The sequence below is a fragment of the Pagrus pagrus genome, assembly GCF_965226575.1.
Source record: "Pagrus pagrus genome assembly, chromosome: 16".
In the NCBI taxonomy this organism is placed as follows: domain Eukaryota; kingdom Metazoa; phylum Chordata; class Actinopteri; order Spariformes; family Sparidae; genus Pagrus; species Pagrus pagrus.
In genome coordinates this window covers 10,811,158-10,839,008 of record NC_140200.1, presented here as the reverse complement: position 1 = coordinate 10,839,008, position 27,851 = coordinate 10,811,158, and the positions used below count along the sequence as shown (strand labels likewise).

The window sequence follows — 27,851 nt, the reverse complement described above, 5'->3', positions numbered from 1 at the left end:
ATCCATGAATCATTTGTCAGTTAACCTTATCTAAACTGATAAACATGAGTTTATCACTCTAGATATTGATTTTATTCAGGTCTTCCACTTCTTTTGATTTATATACACAATCGGGTATGTCTTTCTGGCCTGGCTCACCATTTGGCAACCAAAGTGACATTGGTATGAAAAAATTCACGTCATGTAGACTCCAGTCATTATGCAGATACCGAAAAGTTATAATTTGTGGTTGTGACGGTTCATCCAGAAGCATTGTGGGGGATAACTAGCAAGCAGATGTTAGAAACACTGCAACAAAACCCCTCTAAAGTGATGAGATGCATACAGTCCTTCTTACTTTTCATTCAACATTTTGTCTTACCAAAAACACAGGCATTGTGTATTGTCCTACGGTGCACAACACTGCTGATTTACAATGATGTTTGTCAATGCAAGAGGGAGAACGTTCAGAAAGATGCTGGGGGAGGAAGAGGACAAAATGAAAGAAAGGACAAACAATAAACAAGAAAGGATGGGAAAGGATGGAGTCTGAAGAGACTTAGGAAAGTGTGATTCAGGACTGCAGGAGCAAGCACGTACGAGGTGGAATATAGGGCAACATTTGCATTGAAGTACAACAGAGGAGAGAGCTGTGTCTGCATGCTAAAAGACAGCTTGGCCTCTGCCTTTTCTTATCTTCAGTGGTTGTGTGTAGAACTGCGTCTCTATGAGGGAGGGAGGGGATGAAAAGAGGGAAGAGGGGAAAACATGATTTCCCTGAAAGTTTGAGAGAAGCTGGAGGAGGTGTGTTTGTGTGTCTGTGTGTGTGTCTGTGTGTGTATGTGTGACAAGAACTTCCTCACCTCTCTTTGGTTGAGGGCTGTTTTAGCTAGATGCTATCTGTCTAAGAGAAAGATATGGGAGAGAGAGAGATAAACTTTCCACCACTCGCTTGCTGATAAGGAGCTTCACAGGCTGATATCAGAGGCTGCTGCTGCTGCACCTGGTGCCGCTCGACCCGACAAACACACACACACACACACACACACACACACACTTACAACCTCACACTCACTCACTCATTCACTCCCAAATGTGTACACTCACACTTTTCTCATTAGCTAAATGTCTCCACTAAATGGGTGTAATTGGTAGTTCAGCTGAATAAGTGACATTTTGTAATTAGGATGTACATCATGTTAAGATATCCATCTGCATCTGTGTTTGTGTGATCCAGTGTGTGTGTGTGTGTGTGTGTGTGTGTGTGTGTGTGTGCGTGTGCGTGTGTATGTGTGTTTCTGCCCACATTGATTAGTGCAGTGTGCCTCTGTCAGTGCTCAGTGTTGCTTGGCAGAGGTTCATAGCCACCTCACTCTGCATCAAATGCATCCTGACACACACTTCTGCACTGCCTCGCTCTTGTTTGTCGCTTTTGCATGTACTTGTCACACCATCTGACAGCCCTCTGCTCTCTCTAAATGCTCCGGGCCAGCAGGACGCAGCACTTTTTCTTAACATGCAGCACTCAGCTACAGCAAATTGTGACTCACTGGTCGGCCAGTGGTTAACTCTGCCCACAGGAGGTTGTTATGTGTCTGTACCAATCCTCTCTGTAGATCTATTATATACATTTGTAAGCAGTGAGAGGGAGAGAGTTGGTGCACTTTTCTGACCTTCACTTCAACCTTTAAGCAAAAAGTGTCAAAAGGAAGCATCGCTCTAATGCCCATACCTCCTTTCCCACATCTATAACCCTTCTTCCTTTAATCTTCTCAACTTAGAGAAAAATCTTTTTAAATCTCACCATTACTCCTACTTATCCCGAGCGTTTCTCTGCTCTGTGATCACTCTGAGCAGCATAATTGGCCTGCAACAGCAGCTATGGCTTTGATTTTTTTTTTGCCCTTATTATCATAAGTCACCTCGTACAGTACTTTGCAGCTCCGGGAACAGAAGTCCGTTCCATTTCCTCTCCCCAATACAGACATAAGTCAAATTCTTACAAGCATAGTATGTGATTTCTGCTACATGGGGTCTCTGAAACAGAACAAAACAAAACAAAAAAAACTCTACAACCAACAAGTCCCAGGATATAATAGAAACTGTCTATTAACAGTTATTATACAGCCGATATCACAGGTGTGCTATCAGTTTCCTGCTGTGGTTGTTTCTGTTCACCGCAGAATAATACAACATATACACTTTGTGTTTGCCTGTGTTTCTTCCACGTGTTGTCTTCGAAGCCTAATCCACCCGCTGGCTCATCTCAGGTTACTGCTCTCCTCTCCTGGGATACCTCACTCATGCCTCTCTGTTTATCTCATAGAAGTCACGCTGTTTGTTTTGATGTGTTTTTGCTGTCTCTCTAGCACCCTTCTTCACTACTCCTTCCTCCTTATTTGCATGTTTCCGTGTCTCCCTCGACTCTCCAATTCCCTTCTGCTTCACGCCATTTACTAGCCTGTATGTGCTGTGAATGTGTCCTTTTATGTCAGCCCCTGCTCTTTGTTTTATGTTTAGTGCTTCTCCTCTCGGTCGCTGTCCATCCTCCTGTTTCCATGACCCTGCCACTGTTGGGTCTGTGCAGTTTTATTATCTCCCTCTTGCATTCTCTGGCCTCTCTCTTCCAGAGTGTTACTTACCAAATCTTGGCTCACCGCTAAGTGTTTGTTAATATTGAGAGTTCAGAGCCTCAGGTGGCTGGCCCTTTACTGCAGAGTCTGTGGAAGTCATTACCCAGCTGTACTGCTGCAATCTAGGAGATCGGATTGGAGTAGTCGGTCTTTTCCGGGAGTAAAGAGGGTTTTGTTTGTCTTATTTAATTCAGCCAATTCAATGACGGTCTTGTTAACTCATTTATCCTATTTGTTTGGCTTAAAAAAGATCTGCTTACTATGTTTTGGGTATTAGGTTTCGAGTTAGTGTGTGGTTGGAAGGCTAATAACAGAAACTGTAACAATACTTTTTCCGTATGCCATATGATTTTGTGAGTCTTCCCCTGGGCAGCAGTAAAGTGTGTCCATTTGTCATCCTCTCATGTATAATTCAGATGTGGTTGCAACGCTCTGGATTTCCTTCCAAGACTTTTCTATTCGGCCCGGACCAGATTGAGGGATAGCATTAGCGTGGTTGTGTTTCTTCTTCCCCCTCAGCTATTTAGTCAACCTGTTTTTCTGAAAGCTTCAGCTGTGCAGCATCGATTTCCTCTGTTATTCTTTTTGGCCTTCGAAAATGTCAGCTGGTCCTGTATGAAAGAAGGGCAATTATTGCCACAGCCTTTGCCTGAGAGACGGCTTTAGCCTAGCCTAGCCCAGCTTAGCTTCGTCTTCATGTGCGGGTTCGCTTTGGGGGGGAATTGAAATTAGCCAATTAGGACAACATTGTAGCGTTAGCCCGAGGGAGGATGATTAGTGGTTTATTATTGGTTTAGTATTCTGAAATGTTGATTGGGCCTGTTTGAATGATGATGTCAACGTCGTTTCTGATGATGATAATGATGAGCCAAATGTTAATTATCATCAGAGAGACAGAGTCTGTTGGGGGAAGAAGCCAAAGAGCAACAAGAATGAATCTTAAACTGATTTCCTCTCTAACAATCTTTGTCAGTCACGAAGTTGGTCAACATAAATGTATCACACAATTCTCAAAGAGCCTGATTTAATAACTGCATCTCTCTCTTTGCTTTCTTCTCCGTGCCTCCATCCCTTCCTCAGTGTCTCTTCAGGACATCACCATGAGGAAGGCATTCAGGAGTTCCACTATTCAGGACCAGCAGCTGTTTGACCGCACGTCGCTGCCCATCCCGCTGCAGGAGACCTTCCAGACATGCGAGCAGCCGCCGCCCCTCAACATCCTCACGCCCTACAGGTGTGAATCCAGCCTTTTTCACTTACCTTACCTTTACATATATTTGTCAGTTTCCACTAGAGCTGCAACAATGGCTTAATAGATTAGTTTGTTTAGCCAATTACTTTTATAATCGATTAATCATTTCAGTCATTTTCAAGCAAAAATGGCAAACATCTGCTGTTTCCAGCCTCTTAATTGTAAGGATATTGCTTATCTTTGACAATTATGATAGTAAATAAAGAGTTTGGGGGGTTTCAGACTTTTGGTTAGAAAAATAAAGCAATTTATTTTATTCTATTCATCCTTTAATTAACCAGGAAGGTCCGATTGAGATACAAGATCTCTTCTTCCAGGGAATCCTGGTCAAGACAGCAGCAGAAGCAGCTTCACATAAAAGACTTCACTTTGAGCTCTGGGAAACTGTGACAGGATCTTTTTTTCACAGTTCAATGACTAATAGTGAAAATAATCAGTAATTGTAGCCCTGGTTTCCACTCTCCTAAAAAAAAATTGAAAACACAACCTGAGTTTGCTGTAACCTCAAAATTTGATTTAGCCTCGATTGAAACACTTGCTCGTGTAATTGGTTGGTTGGTCGGTACAATATGATCAGCGGGTTTGTGACTCTTTCCACACGCAGCATCCCAAGCAGGCCAAGCAGAGCGATGGAGGGAGTCATCTGAAGATGAATAATCCATAAAAAGCTCTGCTGGCCAGCACTCCCCTCCCTTTTATTTCTCGGCCCTCTCACCCTGCTGCATTCTCGCTTCTTTTCTCACCCCTCCCCCAACTCTTATTTTCTCCTGCAGCATTTCACATGACCCATCTCTGTGTAAAACCGTCACCTTGACCGAGCCAGTTGGAGAAGGTTACAGCTTAAACACGATCTTTTTATTTTTTTTGTTTGTAGACGCATGCGCCGGCGGGAGACGGGTACAGGTGTAGGCTGTGGTATTTAAGACCAAGTGAAAGGCAGGTGTGGGTGTCTGCCTCGCTGACGTCCTTTCTAAATCACACTCTGAATGTGTTGTTTCATGCCAGGTGAAGCACATTGCCCACTGGATTAGTATCTTTTATAGAGAACAGTTGCTCCCTTAGAGAAGGAGTAGTTCATCTGTTTTAATATTAGTGCTGCCATTAAGAAGTAGGGATCTCCTCTCCTCTCCTCTCCTCTCCTCTCCTCTCCTCTCCTCTTCTCATTTTGTTCCCCTTCCCTCTCCATTTTCTTGTCCAATCCTCATTTTCTTCCCATATCCCCTCCTCTTCCTTTTTCCTCTCCTCATTTTATTTTCTCCTCATTTCCTCTGCCCTCCTCTCTTCTCTTCTGGTCTTATCTCCTCCTTATCTCATCCTCCTTTTCCTTTCCTTTCCTTTCCTTTTCTCTCCTTTCCTCCCCTTTACCCTCCTCTCCTCCCTCATTTTCTTCTCCTCTCATTTTCTGAATTTCTTCTTATCTTTCCCATTATATCCTGTACTCCCTTTCTTCCTTCGCTCTCCTCTCTCTTTCTTCCTGTTACTCCCTTTCCTCCTCATTTTCTTCTCTCCTTCTTACCTTTGCCCTCATCTCCTCATTGACTTCTCCCTTCTCCTCCTCTCCTTGCTTCATTTGGCTCTCTTCTCCTCTCCTTTCTTTTGCATTCCTCTCTTCGCATCTTCTCATTTTCTTCTCCTCTCCTCTCCTCTCCTCTCCTCTTCCCACTTTTTCTCCTCTCCTCTCCACACATCACACCAGGAGTCTCCCCGGGACACCTCCCCAGGCTGTTATTTCTCAGATCCACCCTGAGCAAAGCTGCTTCGTTCTTTCTCCCTTCTTCTATCTCTCGTATACACACACACACACACACACACACACACACACACACACACACACACACACACACACACACACACACACACACACACACACACACACGCACACCAATACCCATCTCAAATAAACACAGAGTGAATACCATGCATAATGATTTACACAAACAGTCAAATACTACCCGCAGTGCACACACACAACAGCAGCTCTCTCTCCACCCTTGCCTTATCCCATTGTTCAATTCTATTTTCTTCCCTTTGTTGTGTTGCATATCATTAAACTTTCCACTCTTGCCTTTTGAAGCTTTTTCCTTTTCATGTTCTGTGTTCTTGCTCTCTCGGTGTCATCATCAAATAATTGTCTCCTAAAATGTGTCCGCAGCTACACATAAGATGACGTCAGAACCACTTAGCGGACAGGATACACCAAATATTTCTTTATATTAATTTTAGTGTCAAAGGACATCTGAAATGCCCTTTCATGTGCACTTCTGCCATGTTCATAAATATTTCTGACTGACGGTCAGAAGTGAAGGATTTACTAAGTTGTTTTGCGCTACATGTTTGAGTGAATCTCTGCTAGTTTGTAAGTAAATGCACAGTATGTCATTTCTGTCACGAGCAGACATAGTTTAATGACATCCTCAAATAGCATGTGATTGTATCAGTTAATAAATAACTAGCCTTGCCAATAAAAATCTAGCTAATGTTATTGAGGCAGAAATGTTCACCGATGAGGTGTTGTGTTAAAGTTTTATTCTATTACGTGTAGTCATGTACGCTGACTTCCTTCCTTCCTCACTCACTCTCTAATGTATCATCTGATGTTTCCCCTGGAAGTTATATTGACAGGCAACCAATCCATTTTGTCCATCAAGTGAGCATGGCTGAATGACTTGAGAATCCCACAATACCACCTGAGCTTCAGTTGCAGTTGTGATTGAAAACAATCCATTCAGAAGTACAAGTCAAATTCAAAACACTCATTGTCGCTGTTAAGAACAAAACATGGCACAGTTGTCGTTGAATTCATCCAAAGTGTACCTAGAATCTAAAAGATGATTGATTTCAGATGCAGATTGTGTTTTCAGTTCTCAGCACTGTTATCTTAAAACTCAGCCTGCCATTGGCGGTACATGACAGTTTTAATCTCTGTGATTTTTCTTCTTAACTCAAAGTTTTCACGCACACAGGCTTGTGCTTAAGTTTTTTAAATCAAGAAACCAGATATCTTGTAACGCCATAACTATTTTGACCGATGATTTACTGTAAATTTCACAAGGGACCAAGAACCTTTCGAGGAACTCAGAGCTTTTGCTGCATTTCCACCGCAAAAGCCAGGGTTTAAATTAAGTTCCGGGGGAAATTATTTTACCCCCCAAACAATCCCAGCTGGGTCGTTGTACAAAAAGTACAGGAATTTTGGGGGTGTAGCCGGCAGCTGAGCATTTTATTTCAGCCATTTAATAATCTGCAGCTGCAAACCATTTTGGTTCATTGTGCTTTGACACATTAACATGGAAATTGAGAAACAGAGAGAGAAATAAAATGCCAACGGTCAACAGACTGATTTGGCTAATCACACACATCTCTAGACCGCGCTGCAAAGACAGACAACAACAGGCTGAAAGAACCTTATAGTTCCTAGAAAACTAGTTCCTGGGACTTAAATTTGGATGGAAACGAGGTCTGCGGTGGTCCCAGGTGTAGAGTTTTCAGGGATGAATGTTGCTGTTTGGTAAAACACAGATGCAGACATGGAAGGAAAGACAAAGAAGAGAAGGACATCAGCAGGGCAATTTACAAGTCATATCCCCATATTGATATGAAATGACATTTCCGGACAGCATGTGTGGGAGTTTGTGAATGATAATTTTCTCGTCAAGAGGGACCTTTTTGATGTGATAACCACCTGTGCCTGTCAGAAGTCTTTTTTCATTTCCCTCCCTGTCATCATGGCACTGTTCTCCCCCCAGTGACCATCAACCACAAAAGCTTCTGCAATGCCAGTGAAGAAGACAGAGAGAGGAGCAGGGTTGAGGACAAATGAATGATAACACATGAGCTATTATTCACATGATAAATAGATATGATTTGTTGAAGGAAAGCAGACTAAGACAGAAAAGGGCAGGAGAGGGGAAAAGAAAAATGATTATTATGCAACATTTCCCTCACTCGCAGCTGCTCAAGGTTGCCTGACAGAAAAGACAGAAAAAAAGGAAAAGGGCCTATTTGTAGCAGTATCATGTTGTGCCCCACGCTCCTCGTCTGCTTAGTCTTAATGTAGAGCTGAAACAATCAGTTGGTTAATTGATTAGTCCATCACCAACTTCTCAGTTAAAATAATGTTCTGCTTTTATTGGTTACGTTATTGTAAAGTGAATATTTTCTGGTTTACAAGACATTTAAGGACATCATCGTCAAGCCTGGGAAATCGTGATGGCCTTCTTCCACCAGCTGTTGTCCAAACAATTAATTGATTGTATGAGAAAATAAACAGCAGATCATTTATTTACAGTAAAAGCTCTCTCTAACCCTAACCCTCTTTGTGAAGCAAACATTTGTGAAGCACCAAATGTTTGGAATTAGAGCTCAAAAAAATGACTGAAATGATGATCAAAATAGTTGCAGCTCTGGTTGAGTTGAGACATTTGGCCACATTTTCCACAAAACGGGAAGAAAACAACTCTTCTGGCATGCCAACCAAAATGTAACAAGGTTTATTTTCTCTCTCTGCAGGGACGACGGGAAGGAGGGCCTGAAGTTCTACACCAATCCATCCTACTTCTTCGACCTGTGGAGAGAGAAGATGCTGCAGGACACAGAGGACAAGAGGAAGGAGAGGCGGAAACAGAAGGTATGTCTGAAACAATCATCAGCACAGGGTCCTGGCACCGAGCAGTACAGCTTGCTCTCTTTTTATTGCTGCAATAGGTCGAGGCGCTCGCGAAGAGCAGTGGGGCTGCGTAGGAAGGACGTGAAGTGAGAGTGAACTAGAGGCTTCCTGTCTTATCCACAGATTCAGACTGATGCGTCCTGCTTGAATACTCTGACAGGCTGTTCACTGATAGATTCACAGGCTTGGCGTCATACCATGTAGCCTAATGCATTAATTAGCCACCACTCCGAGATTAATCAACCCCTTCCTCCAGTCAGCCCTGTTAGTTATTACTTATGTGATCATTACGTCTAATTAATGGGAGCATCTGCTGTTCATTTGCCTCCGCACTGTGCGTCACCTCACTGCCTCTGCACAGACAGGCACACACGCACGTAACCTCATGAGAGAGCTCAGCACAGACACACACACTGAATAAAAAAGCTCTTGTTCATCCGTAGAAAGCCCCTCTCCCACATCAGATGCAAAGCTATGACCCCCCTACTCCAAATAGAGGGGTTTCCCACCCGCAGCATCAAGAGCTCTAATCAGCACCAACTTGCATTTCTCCGCGTGGGAAGCAGGGCGTGCTACACATCTCGCCCCCTCACAGTCAATCACAGCTCATTACAGTCACGTCAATGAAGAGTAAGGAGAGAGATTTTCCGTTGAGGGTTCATGTGAATGAAGAAGATGTAATTTGTTGGTTTATGAAGTTTTTAATGACGGTGGGAAACAGCGGAGAGGGGACAGAGTGCAAGTTCAGCCTAGAATAAGTCTGGAGGAAGATTGAGAGAGTCGGAGTAAAATTAAGGATGTTTATTCGCTGTTCGGTTTAGTTCTCATCACCTTTATCATAAACATACATTGATTTTTTTTTTGCAGTCGCAGACAGAACTTATTTGCTTCAGAGGGTTAGGTTGATGTGTGCGCTTGTAGCCAAAGCCCATTCCAGTGATTTCATTCTAATTAAAGCCCCGGGTGCGCTCAGCTTGTAAAGTCACGTTCATTTCCCTCCTCGCCACGCTGGTAGTTAGACAGACAGACCCCATGGAAAGGCCTAGAGGACATTCACAGGGGAGAGCAGGATGGATTAGAGGAATTACGCACACATTTTTGTTGGTTTGTGTAACCATCATGGTGGATAAATGGTCTGAATGAGGATCAGGGTGAATACAGTTTGGAGAGTGTGTATGTGTGTGTATGGAGGGAGTGCAGATTTCAGCATTTAAAGGGAGAGGAATATAAAATGCACTCGCATATCAAATGGGTGAAATTTAGTGTGTAAATCATTGACAGATTTACACTTCATCACTTATTTATTGGATGGCTCTGCCCACATCATCTCTCAGTCGGGGTGTTCATGAAGCGTGTGTGTTTGTTGCATTGCACTATGTATACCCTTCGTACTCGACCTTATTATTTCACCGGAGGATTCATCTATAGCTGGGTTTTTTAAAGTCTGAGACTGTGAGACAAAAGTGGAAACAGGCACCCTCTCGCCCTCCCTCTTAGTGTACTTGCTTAGGTACGTTCGATTCCTGGAGGCCTGGGAACATCATTATAATATTTGATCACATAGACACTCAGCAATTGAACCAAAATAGCCTAATAATAATAAAATATTTAAAAAATGTCTTCTCCTAAGGCATTTATTAGTTTCTGACTCTGGGAAAAAAAACAGTAACGTTCCAGATAACTACTATCTCTTTCAGTAAGTCACACACAATTCAGGTATTCTCTATGATCTCATTTTCAACTAATGCGATATTCTTTCGCTTCCATTCAACGAGCCTCCCCTGAAACTGTTTGAGGAGGCCCGCCTCCCACCCCTGATCATTCTTCCCGTTTAAACTCCTAAATGTTTTGACGGTTTTCCTATTAACCAGACACACACAGGCACAGATATGCACAGACATAACAGATCCAAATCGACCACGATCGACCATGCAGCCGCAGTGTCGAGGACCTGACGGGCCGTGCCACCTGTCAGTCAGCGTGACGCTATCTGAGATTGGCTGCCAACACATTTTGTTCCGTGACAGAAAATGTCCCAGCTCTCTCCCTCACATTCTCTCCTCCCCGAAGTTATTCAGTCTTCACTCTTACTCTTTCGCTTTTTGCTACAACTTTATATCAATGACAGCTGGGCATTGGGAAATAAGGTTAATATTACATTTTATATTTATTAATTCAAACTCTATAGCCCTGTATCACTCTTAATTTTAAGCCACCTGTGACTGCTTAACCATAATTTAAGCTTGCCAGATGTAGGATCCACATGAAAATGCACTCATTTATAGACACCAGCCACCTAAATATGACTGACCTTGACTGATCCATGCATTGTTCCCTGAGAAACTAACCAAAATGTAGATAAACGCAATGTTAAAGAATTCAAACATGGGATTTTAGCACTGTATGTCGGACAAACTGAACGGCAGTAAAGCTGAAAAGCCTTTTCCAACCTCCCTTCTCCTTGCCCGAGGTCACATTTGACAAATACAGAATTAAAAGGAAGGAAAGAAGGAATACAAAAAGGTTGATCCTGAAAAAGCACTGCATGGCGGCCAGGATTTCGAATGTAAAGATCAATAATCATCCAAGCGCAAGATTAAGAGTTCCTGACATGTTTCATAAATAAAGAGCCGATCTGGTCCTCAGGGAACTGTAGCCTCGTGTTACTGACTCTTTAAAACTTTCTCTAAATACACTCCTTGAATACACTGAGCCAGGAAAAACGGGTTTGGATGCCTTCCAGTGAGTAGCAAAAGCAATTGACTTCAGCTGGTGTAGAGAGAGACACAGTTCATGGGTTCAGGTCAGGAGTTTCTTCTTACAGCACAGAGAGAAGACAACAAATCAAATCTTCTAGCCGAGGGTGAAAAAAGAGCAGATGGAATGACATCTTTTTAAATAGTGTGAGAGATTTATTCATCTAAAGTGGGCCCAGTTCCCCAGCAACTTTACCTTTTCCTCATGTTAGGTGTCCATTTTATGGACTGTATGGATTGTATGGATTGTATCATACATCACAGGAAATACATCTGTGTTATGACACATTAAAATTCAGAATAATGCAAAAAACATTTCCTTACAGTTTAAAACATCATTTTAAAAGCTTGGATGATTCATTCACGGCAGAGTCGGAATGTGAATTTGGTATGTGACTGTTCAAAGAGCTAATTAAAAGTAAAAGCTGAAACACTATTTGAATGTTTAAAAGCAAGTGTTGACTGAAGTGAGGCTAATTGAATTCTCAGCTATCAAAACTGACATCTTGAAACTTGTACCTGACAAAAAGAGGGACAGAGAGTGGGAATTAAAATGTAAATTTCTGCACTTTATCCCCTCCACCATCTTTTTTTTTAATCTCCAGCCGTTTTCTCACTGAGTCACTAATCGTTAGATGAGTGTGTGTAAATATGGCTTTACACTATGTTACACACATACACAGAGATTAGCAGCCAGTGATAAATGAAAAGCAGCACAGGGCAGAGAGAAGGGAAAGAGGAGCCTACAGTGTCCTAATCTCATTAGTTCCTGTGTTAGCCTCACCCTCAGTGGATTAGAAGGAGACTGAGCCAGTCAGAGAGACACAGAGAGTGAGAAAGAGGAAAGGCCCAGGGCCTCGGGAGAGAAAAAGCAAAAGAGGAAGTTGGCAGGAGGGGAGATGGAGAGCATTGCTGCCTCTCTTCGAGATCGGAGTCCACACCACATCGAGTGTTGTCTCTAGCGTCTGGATCCCCTGTGGAGAAGCCCCTTTGGCTCTGCCTCTCCCACTCCTTTCTCATTACAGCACTCATGGGCACAGGAAGCTGGAAATGCCTTATCATCGTAATAGAATATATTGACAGTTAATTCTGCCTATTCTACTTGTCCAGAAGCAGGGAAATATTTTCTGGATTTGTTTAAAGCCCACTGCTTCCACTTTTTCCCACACTGTTGCTGGAAGTCCTGCCTGATTAAAATGCAAAATGTCAGAGTTTAAAAATTAACAGTGCCAAAATCTGATTTAAAGCATCATTAGGGAGCTGTAAAAGAGCAGACCAAGGTGTTACTTTGGGTCAATAAAAACAGATTTTCTGTTTACAAAGAGATAATTAAGGTCCACCCACAAATAAAAGTTTTTTTGTCTTATTTTTACTTGCAGTGCTCATGGGACACACGCATAACATTCTCGTTAAAATTAAGAAAAAGCTGTTAGCCAAACTCTCCTTGTGCTTTATGTGAAGATTAAACATAAGAACTTCAACACACTTTACTGTGTGCAGCTGTTTTCATCAATATTTGATGACGATGACAGCTCAGATAAAATGAATAGGCTCTACTCATTTGAGTCACGCAAGATGTCCCTTTGCAGGCTTGTATGAAAGTTTCAAGACCGCATTAGAAAGGTCACCGCCCGGGCAAATGAGAGGATCCTACACATTGTTCCAGGCTCATAGGCACAACATTTCATCGACAGAAAAGTGCTTCAGTTTCAGGAAATGTCTCGGCTTAAGCAGAATATGGTAGGCTGTGAGTTTGTGTAACAACGTGCCAGCAAGAGCATCAGTGATGGCAGTTTATTGCCAACTTAAAGGATCTTTTCTTTACTTACAAGAGCCAAAACCTGCTTTAAATATCATAAAATGCCAAGAAAATGTTTGCCTGTCTACATCCTTGTACAGCAGCAGTAGGCCAACTGCATTATGTCTCCGTCATTACGGCTTTCTGACAAATTTCTCACGTTAAGTCGTCCCCCCCCCTTTTCAGAAAAAAAATCATTCAATCCTTCCCCCCTCCTCCTTGCTGCGATTGCCATAGCAACCACTTAGGTCCATTCAAGCGACTGAGACAGCAGGCTCGGAGCAGTGAGACTCAGAGATGGACCGAGACCGACACCCTGGACAGTGTCCTGCTACGGGCCACAGAAGTTGCACACATCCAAGGCCGCTCCTCTGTCAACACACTGGGCTTTTTGTGTGTGGCTAGGCACAGTTTTACCTCCGGGGATATAGGAGAAGATATTAACAAAAGGATCCTGTGAATCCCAGCACAAAAACATGAATGACTTCCATCAAGACTTTGGTGGACGTCGAGAGTACCGGAGCTGAATGTAGAGAGAAGAATAGAGAAATGGATTTCCTGTCCTACATGTTCACCTTTAATCATGATGCTTTGGCAACCGTGACCTCAGCAATCATTAGTAAAGCACAGTGCAGATCATGTTCACAAGCATCATTATTTACCTGCAACAGAGTTGTATGTTGCACGTTAATTATTTCAGGATGCCTAGTCCACAACAGAGTTACAGCAGGTACCAGGCAGCTCTAATGATTGTTTCTGAGCAGAGAGAAGCTGTCTAATGACTGTGATCTCAACAGCAACATTTTCTTTTTCACAATCAGCAACACCTTTTTACCCAGGAGGATAGGGAACGTGATTTAGATGACACGCAGACACCTCATTAAAGCAGCAGTTTGCATCTAAGCAGTCACATGTATTCACTTTAAGAACTTTATTAATATTTTCTCCTATATTTCTATATATATGGTTTGTTTTGATGTTATAGCTCACTGTTGCATATGTGCAAACAACAGGGCCTGCACCAACTTGCAGTTTGTGTCTTCCTACTGCATAGACAGCCCATTTTTTTTTTTTTTTTTGCGAGGGGGATCTTTCCAGTGGTGAAATACTTCTTTTTACTTCTCTAGGTGTTTCAGTTCTTGCAGGTGCAAGTGCGGCTAGTGAAAGTGCCAGGACAGCTATTTTCTGACTTTAGACTGATTTAGATCAAGTGTGCCAACACAGTTACCAGTTGCAGCTTGGATACCATTTTCACGTCAATTAAAACCACTTTCACCCTCAAAGTAATGTAATACGGTTAGCTATTTTAAGCCACGTAGCGCCAATTGAATTTGCATTTCATATTTTTTATTGTTTCACCGGTAGACAGGAACAGGTAGAGGTAGAATTGAGTCATGGTGTAGAAATACTGCTTTCTCTCATCCTCTGTCTTTGTTCCTCTCAGCCTCTGCTTCACAACCTCTTTTCTGAATCCTGCTCTAACTCTGTCTAACTCTGTGCAGCTGGATATGCCTTATCTTGCGTGTCCCAATGGCCTTATAAGAGTCCTCTCTGAAACCCCTCCTCCCTTCCTCACTCCCCCAGAGGTAAGACTTTCTCCCTTCTCCCCCCTTCCTCCACCGATTGAGCATCTGCTCCCCACGAGGAAGCCTGCAGCCCTACCCTCCCCTCTCCCCACTCGATCTGTCCACTCACCCTCTGGTTTGCTCACAAGTGAGACAAATGAGCTCCCCAGCCTCACCCTGTTACTAACAACCCTCGAGTATGTACCTGTCGTGACTGCATCCCAGTTCTACTTCAGGGAGAGGAGACTAGGAGTATGTTGAGTATGTTTTATCAGGAATCCTCCAAAAAGGGAAAAGTGTTGAACTAAGTTTGAACCCCCTGTAAATGTGTTTAGCCTTAGAACTCTGAGTAGATATCTGAGTAGTTCTTAAATACATTTTTGCTCAATTTCAGAAAGGGATACTGAGTTTTAAATGTAATAACTGGCCTCATGCTGTGTTCACACCACATGGATGGATACCAGAGATGGGAAACACTCCCTTGACTTGTGAGTGTTGGCGTCACAGAACAATTCAAAGATCGTTTTATTATACAGACTTAGTCAAAGTATAACACTACCTCCATAAATTGTGGGTTGAATCGCCTTGAACGACTGACTTTGGCTGACTGGAGGCGACCCCATTTACTCGACTTTCGGGCACTTCTGTATTACGAAGCGTCAAATCAGATAGTTTCCTAATTATGACCCGGATGTGAGGGATATTTACAAATCTCCAACTATGGTAAGTTCCCTGTACTGTAGGGCTGGGCAATATGTCGATATTACATCGTTAATATGATATTAGATATTGTCTTTTCCTGGTTTTAAAATGATGCGTTACAGTAAAGTGATGCAATTTTTTTTAAACTTACCGGATTGTTTTACTACTACTCTTCTAATACTTGCCTTTACCCACTTAGTCATTATATCCACATTACTGATGATTACTGGTCAGAAATCATCCCTACAGTATTGCCGCAATGTCAATTTTGAGGTATTTGGTAAAAAAATATGTACAGCATTTATGACGTGCTACTGGAGAGATTTTTAAATATCAAGATTTATATTGTGTATCTCAATATGACCTAAAAATATCTGAATATTATTTAAGGCCATATGGCCCAGCCTTACTTCCATATGCCATGAACACAGCATTATGCTATTCCAACTGAAGGCAAACAAGGTAGCACTGTTAAGAAATATTCCTCTTGAAGCTCTCATTAGCTGTATCTTTATTGCATACTTGCTAAACAGTTGTAGCCAACACACAGTGAACCTGCAAGTCAGTGTATCAACAGCCATTAAAGTTTAAAGCTAAGCTGCTTTGATTTGCATCGCTGTTTATGGCTAGAAAATACTGCAAATTCTTATTTATTTATAATTTATTAGTTAACTCACTCATTTTTTAGGTATGTCTAGTCTCAACCAAGCCTTGAATTAAATTGTAGATAATTATTAAAATCCCAAATAAGCACAGCGAATGTTACATGCGCTAAACTGTTGTTCGCAGTGTGTTCTGGCCACGCCACACTTTAGTTTCTATGAAGTAGGAAGGAAAGGATGCTATGTAAGTAAGGAATTTGGGACACAGCCATGGAGGAGACACTTGACTAACTGCAAGACAACTCAGAGCGGTCGTTCGCTCGCTGATTGTGAGTCTAACTGCACACGTCTTTTGGAGTGAGAGCCCTCTTTTGATGAAGTGTTTGCCTTGCTGGTGTTAGTGTTCAAACTAACACTTTCTGAAACACGCTTGAGCAGAATCTCTTTCTCCCTGTTACAGATAATGAACCATAATAGCTAGAGATGCGCATTTGCTTCTCTGCGACTGTACTCTTCTTGATTAGAGCATTTTCAGCTTGCCTGCGTATTTGATATTGCCACGAGGCTTCATGATAAGGGAGAATATCATAATATTGCAATCCAAGTGACTGCACAACCAACATTTTCTGAATATGTTTTTAATTGTACACTGATTATTTTATTACATTCCTCAGTGAAACCAGTAGCTGCAGATCATTACTGTACGAGGCTGTACAACTCAAATCCAATAGATCAGCGGCCGCAGTGTGTGTGTACGTGTGAGCGGTTTGTGTTATTGTCAGCAGCAGGGTGGTCTGGTGGTCCTGTGCCTCCGCAGGGCCTCCCTGTGGGGGCTATTTACACAGTAACATAGCTACAGTTCTGCTGAGTCTGTCACATCGAATACTCACATAAACATACAAGGACGTGCGGATACACACACTTAAAAATAACAACATAGAAGTGAGTGTGAATATGTGCACGTACGGACACATGAGAATGAGCTCTGTACATATCATAAATCTAAAACTGCAGCGTTACACACACTTGTACACACTCGCAGCGCTTGCGCGGCGACACTTTCTCTGCCAGCACCGGTCCATTCAGATGAAGGATGACGAGCTCGCAGAGGCACCGCGGACTTCTTAAATTAGCTACATTTATAACGGCTGTGACAAACACGTGCATGCACACTAACACAAACACACAAACACGTAGATGCACTGTCCTCATTTTCTCTCAGCGTATCTTCCCTGTTTTATTGTGATCTGTTTTCTCACTCACGTTGCTGCATCAACACCTTCACTCTGTGATGCTCTCTGCTGGATGATGACGTTATGTGTTCGACTCTTTCCCTGCGTTTTTCTTGCCCTTTTATCTGCCCAACCACTTGTCCCTCCTGCCATTCTTCATTATAATATCAATACAGCCAAATTCCCATAATGATAGTCTACAATCCTCTGAGTGTTATTGCAGTATGATCACTTATATTTTGCAAATGTGCCCCTTAATGCCTCTTTAAAATACTGCCAAGACACGGTGACTGCAAAACCTTTCAGGAAGTCAGAGGCTAGGCGGACTAATCTTCCAGAAATTGCAGCTGAATTTTAGAGGCTGGGCTCACTTTGGAAAATGGCAGAGCATGATAAGTTAAAATGTTTGACCTTCTGATGCAGCTCCTTCAGCCTCAGCAGACATCGTTGTCAGGATGCATTGCTGTCTCATAAATGATATACAGTTTGTCAGTTCAGATATATTAATGTGCAGCTGCAGAGCAGGAGGAGGTTGGTCGTTGGTTAAATCTGCGTGCGTGCGTGCGTGCGTGTTTGTGTGTGTGTGTGTGTGTGTGTGTGTGTGTTTGAGCTCAGAGGCAACCACTCAGCCAATGCCTCATCAGGGGTAATGGGCCATGATGAATCAGAACCTAATCAATGTGCATTACCATTAGGATTTATTCTCATGCTCGCTCTCAGCGGCTCGGCCGCAGCAGTGGACAGACAAAATCAACATCATTTAGCCAAATCAGAGGAGATGCTGTCCACAACCTACGCTGTGTTGAATCAGCCGCCTGTCAGCCAGCATGTTTCATTTGAAGACTAGCACACACACACACACGCTCACACATATACTGTACACAGTTACTGAAAAATCAGGGTGGGCCACCCTAGAGGATCTAAGTGACAAAAAAAATTGATTAGTTTTGGCTTTGATGGCTTTGAGTCCCAGCGTCGCAGGCTGGGAATTATGTTTCAGAAGCCTTTTCTTTACCTTGCCTGGGAACATTTCTTGGGGAAATGATACACCACACTATACACACAGATGTGTACATTCACCAACTAACTGTATTGTGTGTCTGCTACTAGAAAAGGGATTACAATGATTGTTTCCTCAAAAGCTAGAAAGCCAACCAGGGGGGAAATGTTGTGTCTGTGTAAAGGAAGTTTGTAGAATGTATTCAATTACTGAAACTGAAATACCTGATTTTATAATGAGCTACACTTACAAGATAAGTCTGGCAATATGTCAACAAATCCCATGAAAAGACCAAAACCAACAATGAATTGTCTTTGTAGCCATATCTTATTCCTCTATGCGATAGACTTAAATCGAACTATTAAATAAACAATTGAGACAGTGTGCACTGGGTGTCATGTTCCTTCATTACAACAGGCGTGGGCACTGTAGCTTATTTCAAATTAATCTCACATACACCATCCTGCTGCTGCAAATACTCACCGTGGAGGCCAACTTAAGCCCTGCACGAAGGAACTATTTCCTTACCTTGCAATCGTTCTGTTAAAAGATAAATTACTCGCCGCCCTCACAACTTTCCAGAGTTGTAAAATCCTCTCTGTAAGTATTACAAACAGTTGTGCAGTGTTTTGACTTGATAAGCCTTTAAACACATGATGTGTAGAGCCAACTGGACTTCCGGTACTGCCTCACCGGTACCGTAAAGGCACTGTATATAAGAATTGGCCACCTGTTGAGTTGATTTTGTAATGTTTTAAATCTAAAAGTATTACATAAAGCTCCAGCAACATAGCCCACTGTGTTGTTTTAATGTTTGTGAGGGGCTAACAGAGACACTACTTCCCCCCGTTTGTTTAATGTTAGGTCAAAGCTAGTGTCCAGCTGTTTTAGAAGACTTTTAAAAAAGGAACTATGCATTTGTAACTTGTTTTAAGATATATATTAAGCACGAAACCAGAGTGCCACAGACAGGGTAAGGAAGTCCAACAGTATCACAATCACATTGCTGGTTTTAGGCTTTTCATGGGCTGTGTTGATAATGAGGAAAAATACAGAATAATACCTGATTAAAGTAGAAAATGTGTCTTTTTAATCGAATTGTTTATGTCAGGATTTCAAATTACTTTCTAATATGAGTGCATAAAGTGGCTCGGGATAACTACACTGATTGAGAAAGTGCTTTTGATGCAAATGAGCTTTTAGTTGAACTGTGAAATGCTCCCTCCTTCATTTAAGTGTTTTTGTGCTTTAACCTGTTGTGTGTTATTTTGAGTTGACGCGAGCATGTGTGTGTGTTTGTTTTGCACGCCATTCTTCAGTGTGTGAGCTGTTGTGTGTTGTTTTCGAAGTTTTTTTTCCACATGTAGAAAACACACCTTTTGTAGTTTGTCCTCTCATTCCAGTGAGATCTCCCTCTTTCCACCTCAGTCTTCTTTCTGTTTGCGCTGAAGCGCAGCTCTGTTATTTCCCAGAGTGTTTGTGTGAGTGTGTGTGTGTTTGCACTGGACTGTGTGTGCCGCTGCATCCTACCTGCATTGTGACGTCCCCTGAGCTGCGTGCGTTGTCATTTTCTGTTTAACAGCACTTTTCCCCTCTTTCCCTTTTGTCCCACCTTCTCTCACCACCCGCTCTTGTTTTTGTCCCTGTCGATCGTGTGCAGCAGTGTTCACTCCTGTGCCTTGGTGATTTTTTTGAAAACCCCTCCCTTCACCCCCGGTGCTTCTCTTGTGGTTTTTGTTTTTGTTCTTATAGTTGCAGGACCCCCGCATGTATGATCAGGTCTATAGGTACTTAGACCTTCCAGGGCAGGTATGTGAAAATACAGCGAATATTTAAAAAAACACTGTGTGTGATTTCTGCTACAGCAGCTCGCTGCTCAGTTTCTTTACAGCTGTGTGTGTGTGTAAAAAAACGTCAGTCATGTGGAAGTCTGGGAGGCAGGGAGTGCTGTTTGTCTTTCAAATTGCCACTTTATTACAACTTTCTGGCGTCCATGTTTCACTAAAAGTACATTCTTGTATTTTAATTTGATTCGGTCCAAGTCAGTCAGTGAGCACTCCCTGTTCCCCAGCTTGTACGACACTGTTTTCTTATTAAGCATCTGTGTAATTTGTCTCCTTTGCGAGTTAATTCTGTACACTGTCTATTTGAAAAGTCCTTATCACCTACTTTAAGATTGATAGAAATCACGCAAAGACATTTTGACAGCTGCTACGAAGGTGAAGTGTTAACGAGGGATTCTTTGCTACAGTAAATGGATATATTTATGTGTCACTTGTACAGTTAAATAAAGAGTGTAAAAGGCAGAGAGGAACTTAGATCCATGTTTAAAATTTGGATCTAATTTTGTGAACAGTCATTAAAAGTAATTATTTTCCTCGTTCCTTTTACTTTTTTTACTTGCAAATCTGACCAGCCTGTTATTATAGTGCGTAGCAGGCAGTTTGTCTTCTAAATGACAAAACCTGTTTCTCTAACAGCAGCTAATCTGTTACCTTTTCTCTCTTTCTCCTTCCTTGCATCTCCTGCATTCTCCTTCCACCTCCTTCCATTGTTTTCTTTTAATCCATCCACAAACCATCGTCCTCCATTTAATTCTCACCATCTCCCTCAAACCATCTCCTCCCCACACCATCGTTCTGCCCCGCTTCACCCCCTCCTCCCTTTACCGAAGCTGAAGGCAATAGACCGTCCGCCGGAGCCGGAGAAGGTACCGCGGGTGCCTCACGACCGTAAGAAGGAGTGGCAGAAACTGGCGCTGGGAGCAGAGCTCGCCCAAGACATTCCAGACGACAAACACAGAGAGGCCAACGGATCTGCAGGTTACCACGAAAACAGGTGTGTGAAGGTGGCTGTTAAAATGATCTGCATAACATTAAGGTCCACTTTTATGCAATCTATCTCTTTCAGAGTGCCACTTAGCCTGGTAGGAGTTACCAGCAGGTGACAAATGATGGGACTTACATGAACATGCACTTCCAATCAAAAGTTTGGGGCAACTTAGAACAGCAAGCTCTTCGGCTCTGTGCCTGCATGAGAGGAAATACCTCTGTGCAAACTGTTGTTATGATTAAGCAGCATTTTTCTCGCTAATATAGCCGCTTATCATAGAGAGTATGTCTGATTAACAGTTGCAAATGGCACTGGTGAAGATGTGGAGGATGAAAATAAGGAGAAACCGTGCTAAATGGGTGAAATCATGGATACTACAGCGACAGGCTCGAGGGGCTTTCCCTTTTTTTTTTTCCGTTCCTCCTTTCTCCACTTACCTAAACAGCCGATCGGGGCGATTACTCTCACCGATGAGCTGCCACTGATTCAACATGCTGAATCGGCCAAAATGCAGCCAACAAGGGACGTCTAGTGCCAATGGTTTTGGACACACCCCAACAACTAGAGCCACAGACGCTCGCCGAAGTCCTCAACAACGACTGTGTCAGGGCCTTAACTCTCATACAGGAGGGTCCGAAAGTCTGAGGCCACTTTGAAACTCTCTGACAGGTCATAGATCATAGCTAGACTCCTGTGGAGACCATGCCAGGCTCAAGTGCACGCTGTCACTGAAGCAAAGAGGAGACATATGAAATACAAAGATATTCTGAAATCTGTGGATTTTCTTCAAAGATTCAACTTTCCGCTCAAATTGTTAATCTTACGGTATATTCTCATTTTAATGAAAACAATAGTATTATATTTAATGCAAACACCAAACAGAAATGTCTGGACTGGGAGTCTGTCTCTGAGACTGGTAAACATTGAAATGTAAAACTTGTAATACAGATGAACGCTGCTTTGTCAGCGGGATGTAATCACTCATGTAAAAAAAATAAATTGTGCCCACTCCACAGATATTGAGCTCTTGCAATTTAGCGACAACAGCGATGATTAAGCGTCCTCACAGTCGTGATTGCATGTATTGTGCCTCGAAGCTCCAAATGCCACTCCGCTATATTCAGTCTTTTCCCCGCCAGTCAATATGATTAATAAGATTTTATGCAAATTGTTGGTTTTCTTGGATTTGTCAGTTGAGTGAATATCTTGACAGAAAATCTTTTCTCCAGTCGTCGATGAGAAAAGACTTTAAGTAAATTGATGCGATGGTGGCAGCACATGTAGACATTTTTGAATTCATGCTCCACCGGCTGGTCAGGAACATAAGAGCAGCTCAGCAGCACTGACATTTCATTTTTATGTGCTTGAACATGTCTTAAGCTTGTTGAACCTCATCTTTCCTTATATCTTCTTATTTTTGGACCGTTTGAAGTCTACTCTGACTGAGCTGCTTCCTGACAAGATGTTTGTTGCCCCATTTTTACCCATTTTTTATTTTTTATTTTAGGTGATTAGTTTGTTGTGCCCTGTGTTCACCACATTCACCTCACTCAACCACCTCTGTATAATGGCAGGGGAACATTTACATCCATGCCCCTGCTGATACATTATCAGTATTAATGTTTTAGTTCTCAACCTGGAGGAAATCATCTTCATCTTTTTAACTGTAGATGCTGGATTTTCTTCCTCTTCAAGCTTCTAAACTCTACAAACTCTAAAAATCTAGGAAGGTCGTGAGGGAAAAAGTAACTCCTTGGAGGAAGTGCTGAACAATTATTGTTACTAAAGAGGTCAACAGCTGGAAGCCTGTTCTGTTCTATATGTAATTTGACAAGTGACACGAAATAATGACAAAAATCAAGAATCAAAGGGAAAAGCAAGCAAAGTGAGAAAATGAAAACGTATCTCTCTGCTCAGGGCTCCCTTGTACATGGACAATATGGACGGGCCCTTCTCGCTGGCGGCGCTGCCCTACAGCCAGATGAACGAGCTGCTGAACCGTACCGGGGACAGAATGTATTCACGGCCCCACGACCCTCCTCCGCCTCCACCTCTCATGCACCCACTGGGAGAGATCAAGCCACCCTCAGTGATCAGGTGGGACATTAGACGACACATAACCTCAGGTTTACGCCCCCTTTGAAAAAATGTAGTGAAAGTTTTACGTACAGAAGCTCACCCACGTTTGATTTGCCAGAGAGTTACTGAAGCTCCGATGGTCAAAGCAAATTCAAGTGTGAAGAATTATTTGTAAATGCAGTTTCACCTTGTGTCTGATTCAGAGGCAGCACACATCCAATCCCCATCTCCTTTGGTTTGTTTTGTTTATTTTGCTTAACTTTTTTTTTTTCCCTCTCCTACGGATCAATTGTCCGTAGTGAACGGAGTGCTTATTCTGGTTTCGGAGAAGGAGGATTTTTCAGTCAGGCAAAAATAACCCAGAAAAGGAGGGATGGATGCAGCGCTGGATGGATGAATAGATGGAGATTTTCAAAGCAGAGGGGGGGAAAAAAAGCTCGGAGAAGGGCAGGATCAATAAAATGTTAAGGCCACTGAGCGCATTACAGGTTGTTTTTCTGCTGCGCACTTTTGCCGCATATGTCACTGTTTGAAGGGATGGAGAGATCAGAGGGAATGATTAAGGCTGTGCCTGCAGCACCAGAGAGATATCTCATTGATTTTTGCAGAAGTCCTTGCAGCTATGTCTCTTGACTCACAAACTCTGTCCATCCCCATCGTTGCCTGTTTTTAGCAGTGTGAGAGCTGGCACAGTCTGACAGCCCATTTTAGTCAGATGGACCATTTTTGTCAGCCGTTCCATCTCAGTTCCAGCTCGATCCTGCTTAAATTCTCTCACACGTATTTTCTTCAGAAAATGTAAACAATCTAGTTTACCTCTACCGTTCAGTCTTTTTCTGACCTTTGGTTCTGGAGGTTCGTGCCGTTCCATATCCAATTTTCTCACTTTACCCCCCCTCCTCATATATAATACAGCACATTAAGCAGATGTTGGTACGGACACATTCTTAAGTAGCCGGGGCGGAAATACTCAACACATTATTTTCCTCCCCCTTCTTTCTCTCGCTTTGCTTTTTGTTTGCAGCAATTTTCTCCACGGGAAGAAAATTGATTGTGAACATGTCGCTCTTTGTGTTGCAATGTTCTGGTTTCGTAGCTCCATCCACCCACACAGCCTCAGCAACAGTTAATGGCCAGTAATGATAACATTCTCTCTTTAATGTACGAGCTGCGGTAAGATCTAGATGCTGTGAGTTTAAGATACTCCTCTCTGACATGCATTGTTCCTTACCCTCAAATGTGGCCTACTGACATTTATTAGACATTCAGTGGAATGCTGTCATTTCATAACGGCTGGTGGCAGAGTCAAGGGCCTCCTACAAGGGGCATCATCACTTGAGCCGAACATCTAAGCCTCTCTGACAACACTTTCAAAAGCAGCTTTCGTGTATCGCCAGTGACCTCTGATTTTGCCCTCTGAAGTGATAACTGTTGCTGGCGGATTTTATCAGCTGATAGCTGTTTAAGCCAACAGGAGTTGGTTGAGAACTTGTCTGTGGCTGACTATTTAATGTTTCCAGCTGACTTGTTTTAAACAAGAATCTTATAAAAGCGGTTTTAAAAATGCACTTTATGGCCACACACATGCTGAAAGGCTATAGCTGCGTGTCTCAGACAAAATGTCAGCATCCTCATCAGCTGATGATCCACGAAACCACAGAAAATGTACTTGAAGATTTTATTCATTTTAAACAATGAACTTTTCGTCTCACTCTCACTTTTTAGCACTAATTCCCCATCATGACCTGCTTTTCTTTCTCTCTCTCTCTTCCCTTCTCCAGTTCCAGTTCAGGTTTTTCCGACAGCAGACCCCAGTCTCCAGCCAGGACAGCAGGCCACAACTCCAACACTCCTCCTCCACCGCCTCCCCCTCTTCCCCCTCCGCCTCCCCCGTTACCATCCGCAAGCCTGCGGGGCACTCCTCCTCCTCCCATTCCTCCTCTACCGATCCAGCAGCAGCTCCCGGCCATCCCGCCTGCCCCTGCTCCTCTCCAGATCGCCCCAGGGGTTCTCCACCCCGCCCCTCCACCCGTGGCGCCTCCCCTCCACTCCTCCTCCCCGGCCCGTCTCCAACACATGCTGGACAGGGGCCAGCCCCTGGGCTCTGGGACCCAGTCGGACGGCAGCATCCTGCCTCCACCCCCGCCACCCCCTCCTCTGCCTCTCCCCGGAGCACGGAGCTCCTCGCCCTGTCCGTCAGGCCCGCCACCTGTGCCGGCCTTCCCCTCAGCAGGAGCCATGGCCTCCCCGCCGCCCCACACCCTCCACGATATGGGGAGCAAGAGGCACCACCCAGCCAATCTGCCACCCATCAGCGATGCACGCAGTGTCCTGTTGGAAGCCATCAGAAAAGGTGTGAAAACCTCCCGTCAGCAGTCATGAGACAAGCACATGCTCACAGTAGACAATATGTTGCAAGAAAAATACATCAGATCGATGAAATTACAGCTGAAAATGAATCTGCAAAATTAATATTTCATCAAAAAAAGTCATTTCTGAGCAAAAATGACAAAACTTCAGTTGTTTTTCCTCATTTGAAATTTTCTTAATTGTCTTTGACAGTAAATTGAATATATTTGGGTTTTGGACGGCTGATCAGACATCATCATAAACTAACTTCTCTCCTTGATTGTTTCTTCTTCCTCTCACACCAGGCATACAGCTGCGGAAAGTGGAGGAGCAGCGAGAGCAAGAGGCTAAGCACGAGCGCGTCGGCAATGACGTGGCCACGATCCTCTCGCGCCGCATCGCAGTGGAGTACTCCGACTCCGAGGACGAGTCCGAGTTCGACGAAGGAGACTGGATGGAGTGACGACGATCACAATGCAGCGTTGGCAGCAGAGGAAAAATGTGTTCAGGTGCCCCCCCCCACCCCCAAAACCAACCCTGCACTCCACACCTCGCCATCAAAGAGTCCTTTCTACTCTGGAGGGAAGCCAAACATCGCTGCTGCCCACTTCTCCTCTGTCGAGCTTTTTTATCTCGTCATATCTCTGTCTCGTTGTGGTTTGTGTTCTGAGGGGAATCTCCACGTCGTCCTCGTCCGTCTCTCCAGCGTCTCCGAGAGAAGTTTTTGCATTCATTCTTTTCTGCACTACCACACGACCTTGTTTCTGCTGGATTTCTCGTGACGAAATCCCTCATGTTTACTCTTGTTATACATGAAGATAACTTTTTTGAAGAACCACTTGTTTTTGTTTCATATCTGTGCGTCGATGTAGAAAAAAGAAAAAAAAAAATAGAAAAGGAAAAAATGAAGGCATGTTGCATTTATCCTTAGTTCTCCAGCACCATTTTGCTACCTGGTGGCTGAACACGGCATCGAATGAATGCTGTTTTATTTTATCGTCTTTTATTTACCTTTTTCTGACGGAACGTTTGCGGTTTGAACAGGCCAGTAGCTGCTGATACTGACCACTACATGAACAGTCATTCAGTGTGAACACCGGCTGGGTTGTCTTTTGTTTTTTCTCTCTTGCTTACCAGGACTGACTTTACCACTTAGCACAAGCAGAAGATTGTGTTGGTATGTCATGTGATGATTGCTGTATGGTTGAAAATGAAGAAGGGGAAGCATTATGGCGTGTGCATATCCATCCACTTACATCTAACTTTTAGCCCAGGGAAATGTATGCCAAGAGATTGAGATTTTTATTTTTTTTTTGTCTGTCCAGGCTCTGCGGAGCCACGTACGCTCACATGTAGACATCAGGCAATGTCAAAGAGAAAAACTGAGCCATTGGTTTTTAGTCATATCGAGCTCCCATCCTTTTCTCAAGCTCTTTGCCATAGAAACGGACACTGGAAGTGATTAGATGCTGTAGACACACATCAGATTTCCTGCCTCTCTTATTATCCCTGATGAATCGTCAGCGTGCCAGGGAAAACTTTTGATTTCGAGAAGGTACCCGTGATAATGAGAGTCCGACCACCACCAGGTACAGACCACTCAACACCACTGAAGGCAGCTCTTCCCTCAGATCCCCCTTTACTGTGTACCTGCCCGCTAACGAGAAGCCTTACCTCGTTTGGTTCTACAGCAGCAACTGTTGATCAAAAGAATACACTCCGTGTGATATTGCCTTTTCAGGCCTGAAAAAGAAGGATACATTCTGCCTTGTTTTGGCTCATTTCAAAGAAAATGTCTGCCATCCTTTTCCGTTTGTTCGTTTGTTCTTTCTTCTACTTGCCTTATTGTTCGTACAAAACGTATCGTTGAGTTGATGAATGTATCGTGCTGTTACTACTTACTTGCCTGCGCTTGTATGGATTTGCTGTTTCTATGTTTGGGGGGTAAAAGGGACGGAGGGGACAGAAAACCCTGGTTTAAAAAAGAAAAAGATTAGATCAATACTGTATACCATGTAACTTATGTAACTGTTGACTGTAACAGTTTGCTTGAATTAATAAAAATCTAATGTTATGTTTCAGCCCTAAAGGGGAGTTCGTCTCGTGTCCTTAGCTCGGCACTGTTCTTCATATGTAGCTGAGACAATTAATCACTAATAATATTGGGTTGTGGATAAAATACTCGAGGACGTCATCTGATCGACATTTTTCACAATTTTCTGGTATTTTATAGACGAACACTAATCAATGAATCGAGAAAATAATCAACAGATTCATTGGCAGAGAAATGTATCTTAAGTTGCATAACAAGATTATGACATTAGATGAGAACGTGTAAATGATTGAGTGTCTGTGTTGCCCCAATTTAATTTTCACAATGAATGGTTAAATATCTAGAATGACAAG

The 27,851-nt window shown here is 43.0% G+C and overlaps 1 protein-coding gene across 3 annotated transcripts in view; it reads left to right on the top strand.

Annotated features, from left to right (window-relative positions):
* wasf1 (WASP family member 1) overlaps positions 1-27,534 on the top strand; it is a 66,222-nt gene extending 38,688 nt beyond the window's left edge. For 2 of the 3 annotated variants that reach the window (XM_084377405.1, XM_084377404.1), the window contains exons 4-10: positions 3,693-3,846; positions 8,374-8,491; positions 19,938-19,994; positions 20,860-21,023; positions 22,935-23,114; positions 24,878-25,449; positions 25,751-27,534. In XM_084377405.1, the coding sequence (XP_084233531.1) occupies positions 3,693-3,846; positions 8,374-8,491; positions 19,938-19,994; positions 20,860-21,023; positions 22,935-23,114; positions 24,878-25,449; positions 25,751-25,908 (1,403 nt within the window). In that variant the 3' untranslated portion in view covers positions 25,909-27,534. The remainder of the gene's footprint in view (positions 1-3,692; positions 3,847-8,373; positions 8,492-19,937; positions 19,995-20,859; positions 21,024-22,934; positions 23,115-24,877; positions 25,450-25,750) is intronic. The other variant, XM_084377406.1, reaches the window with a different exon arrangement.
* Positions 27,535-27,851: the final 317 nt, after the last annotated feature.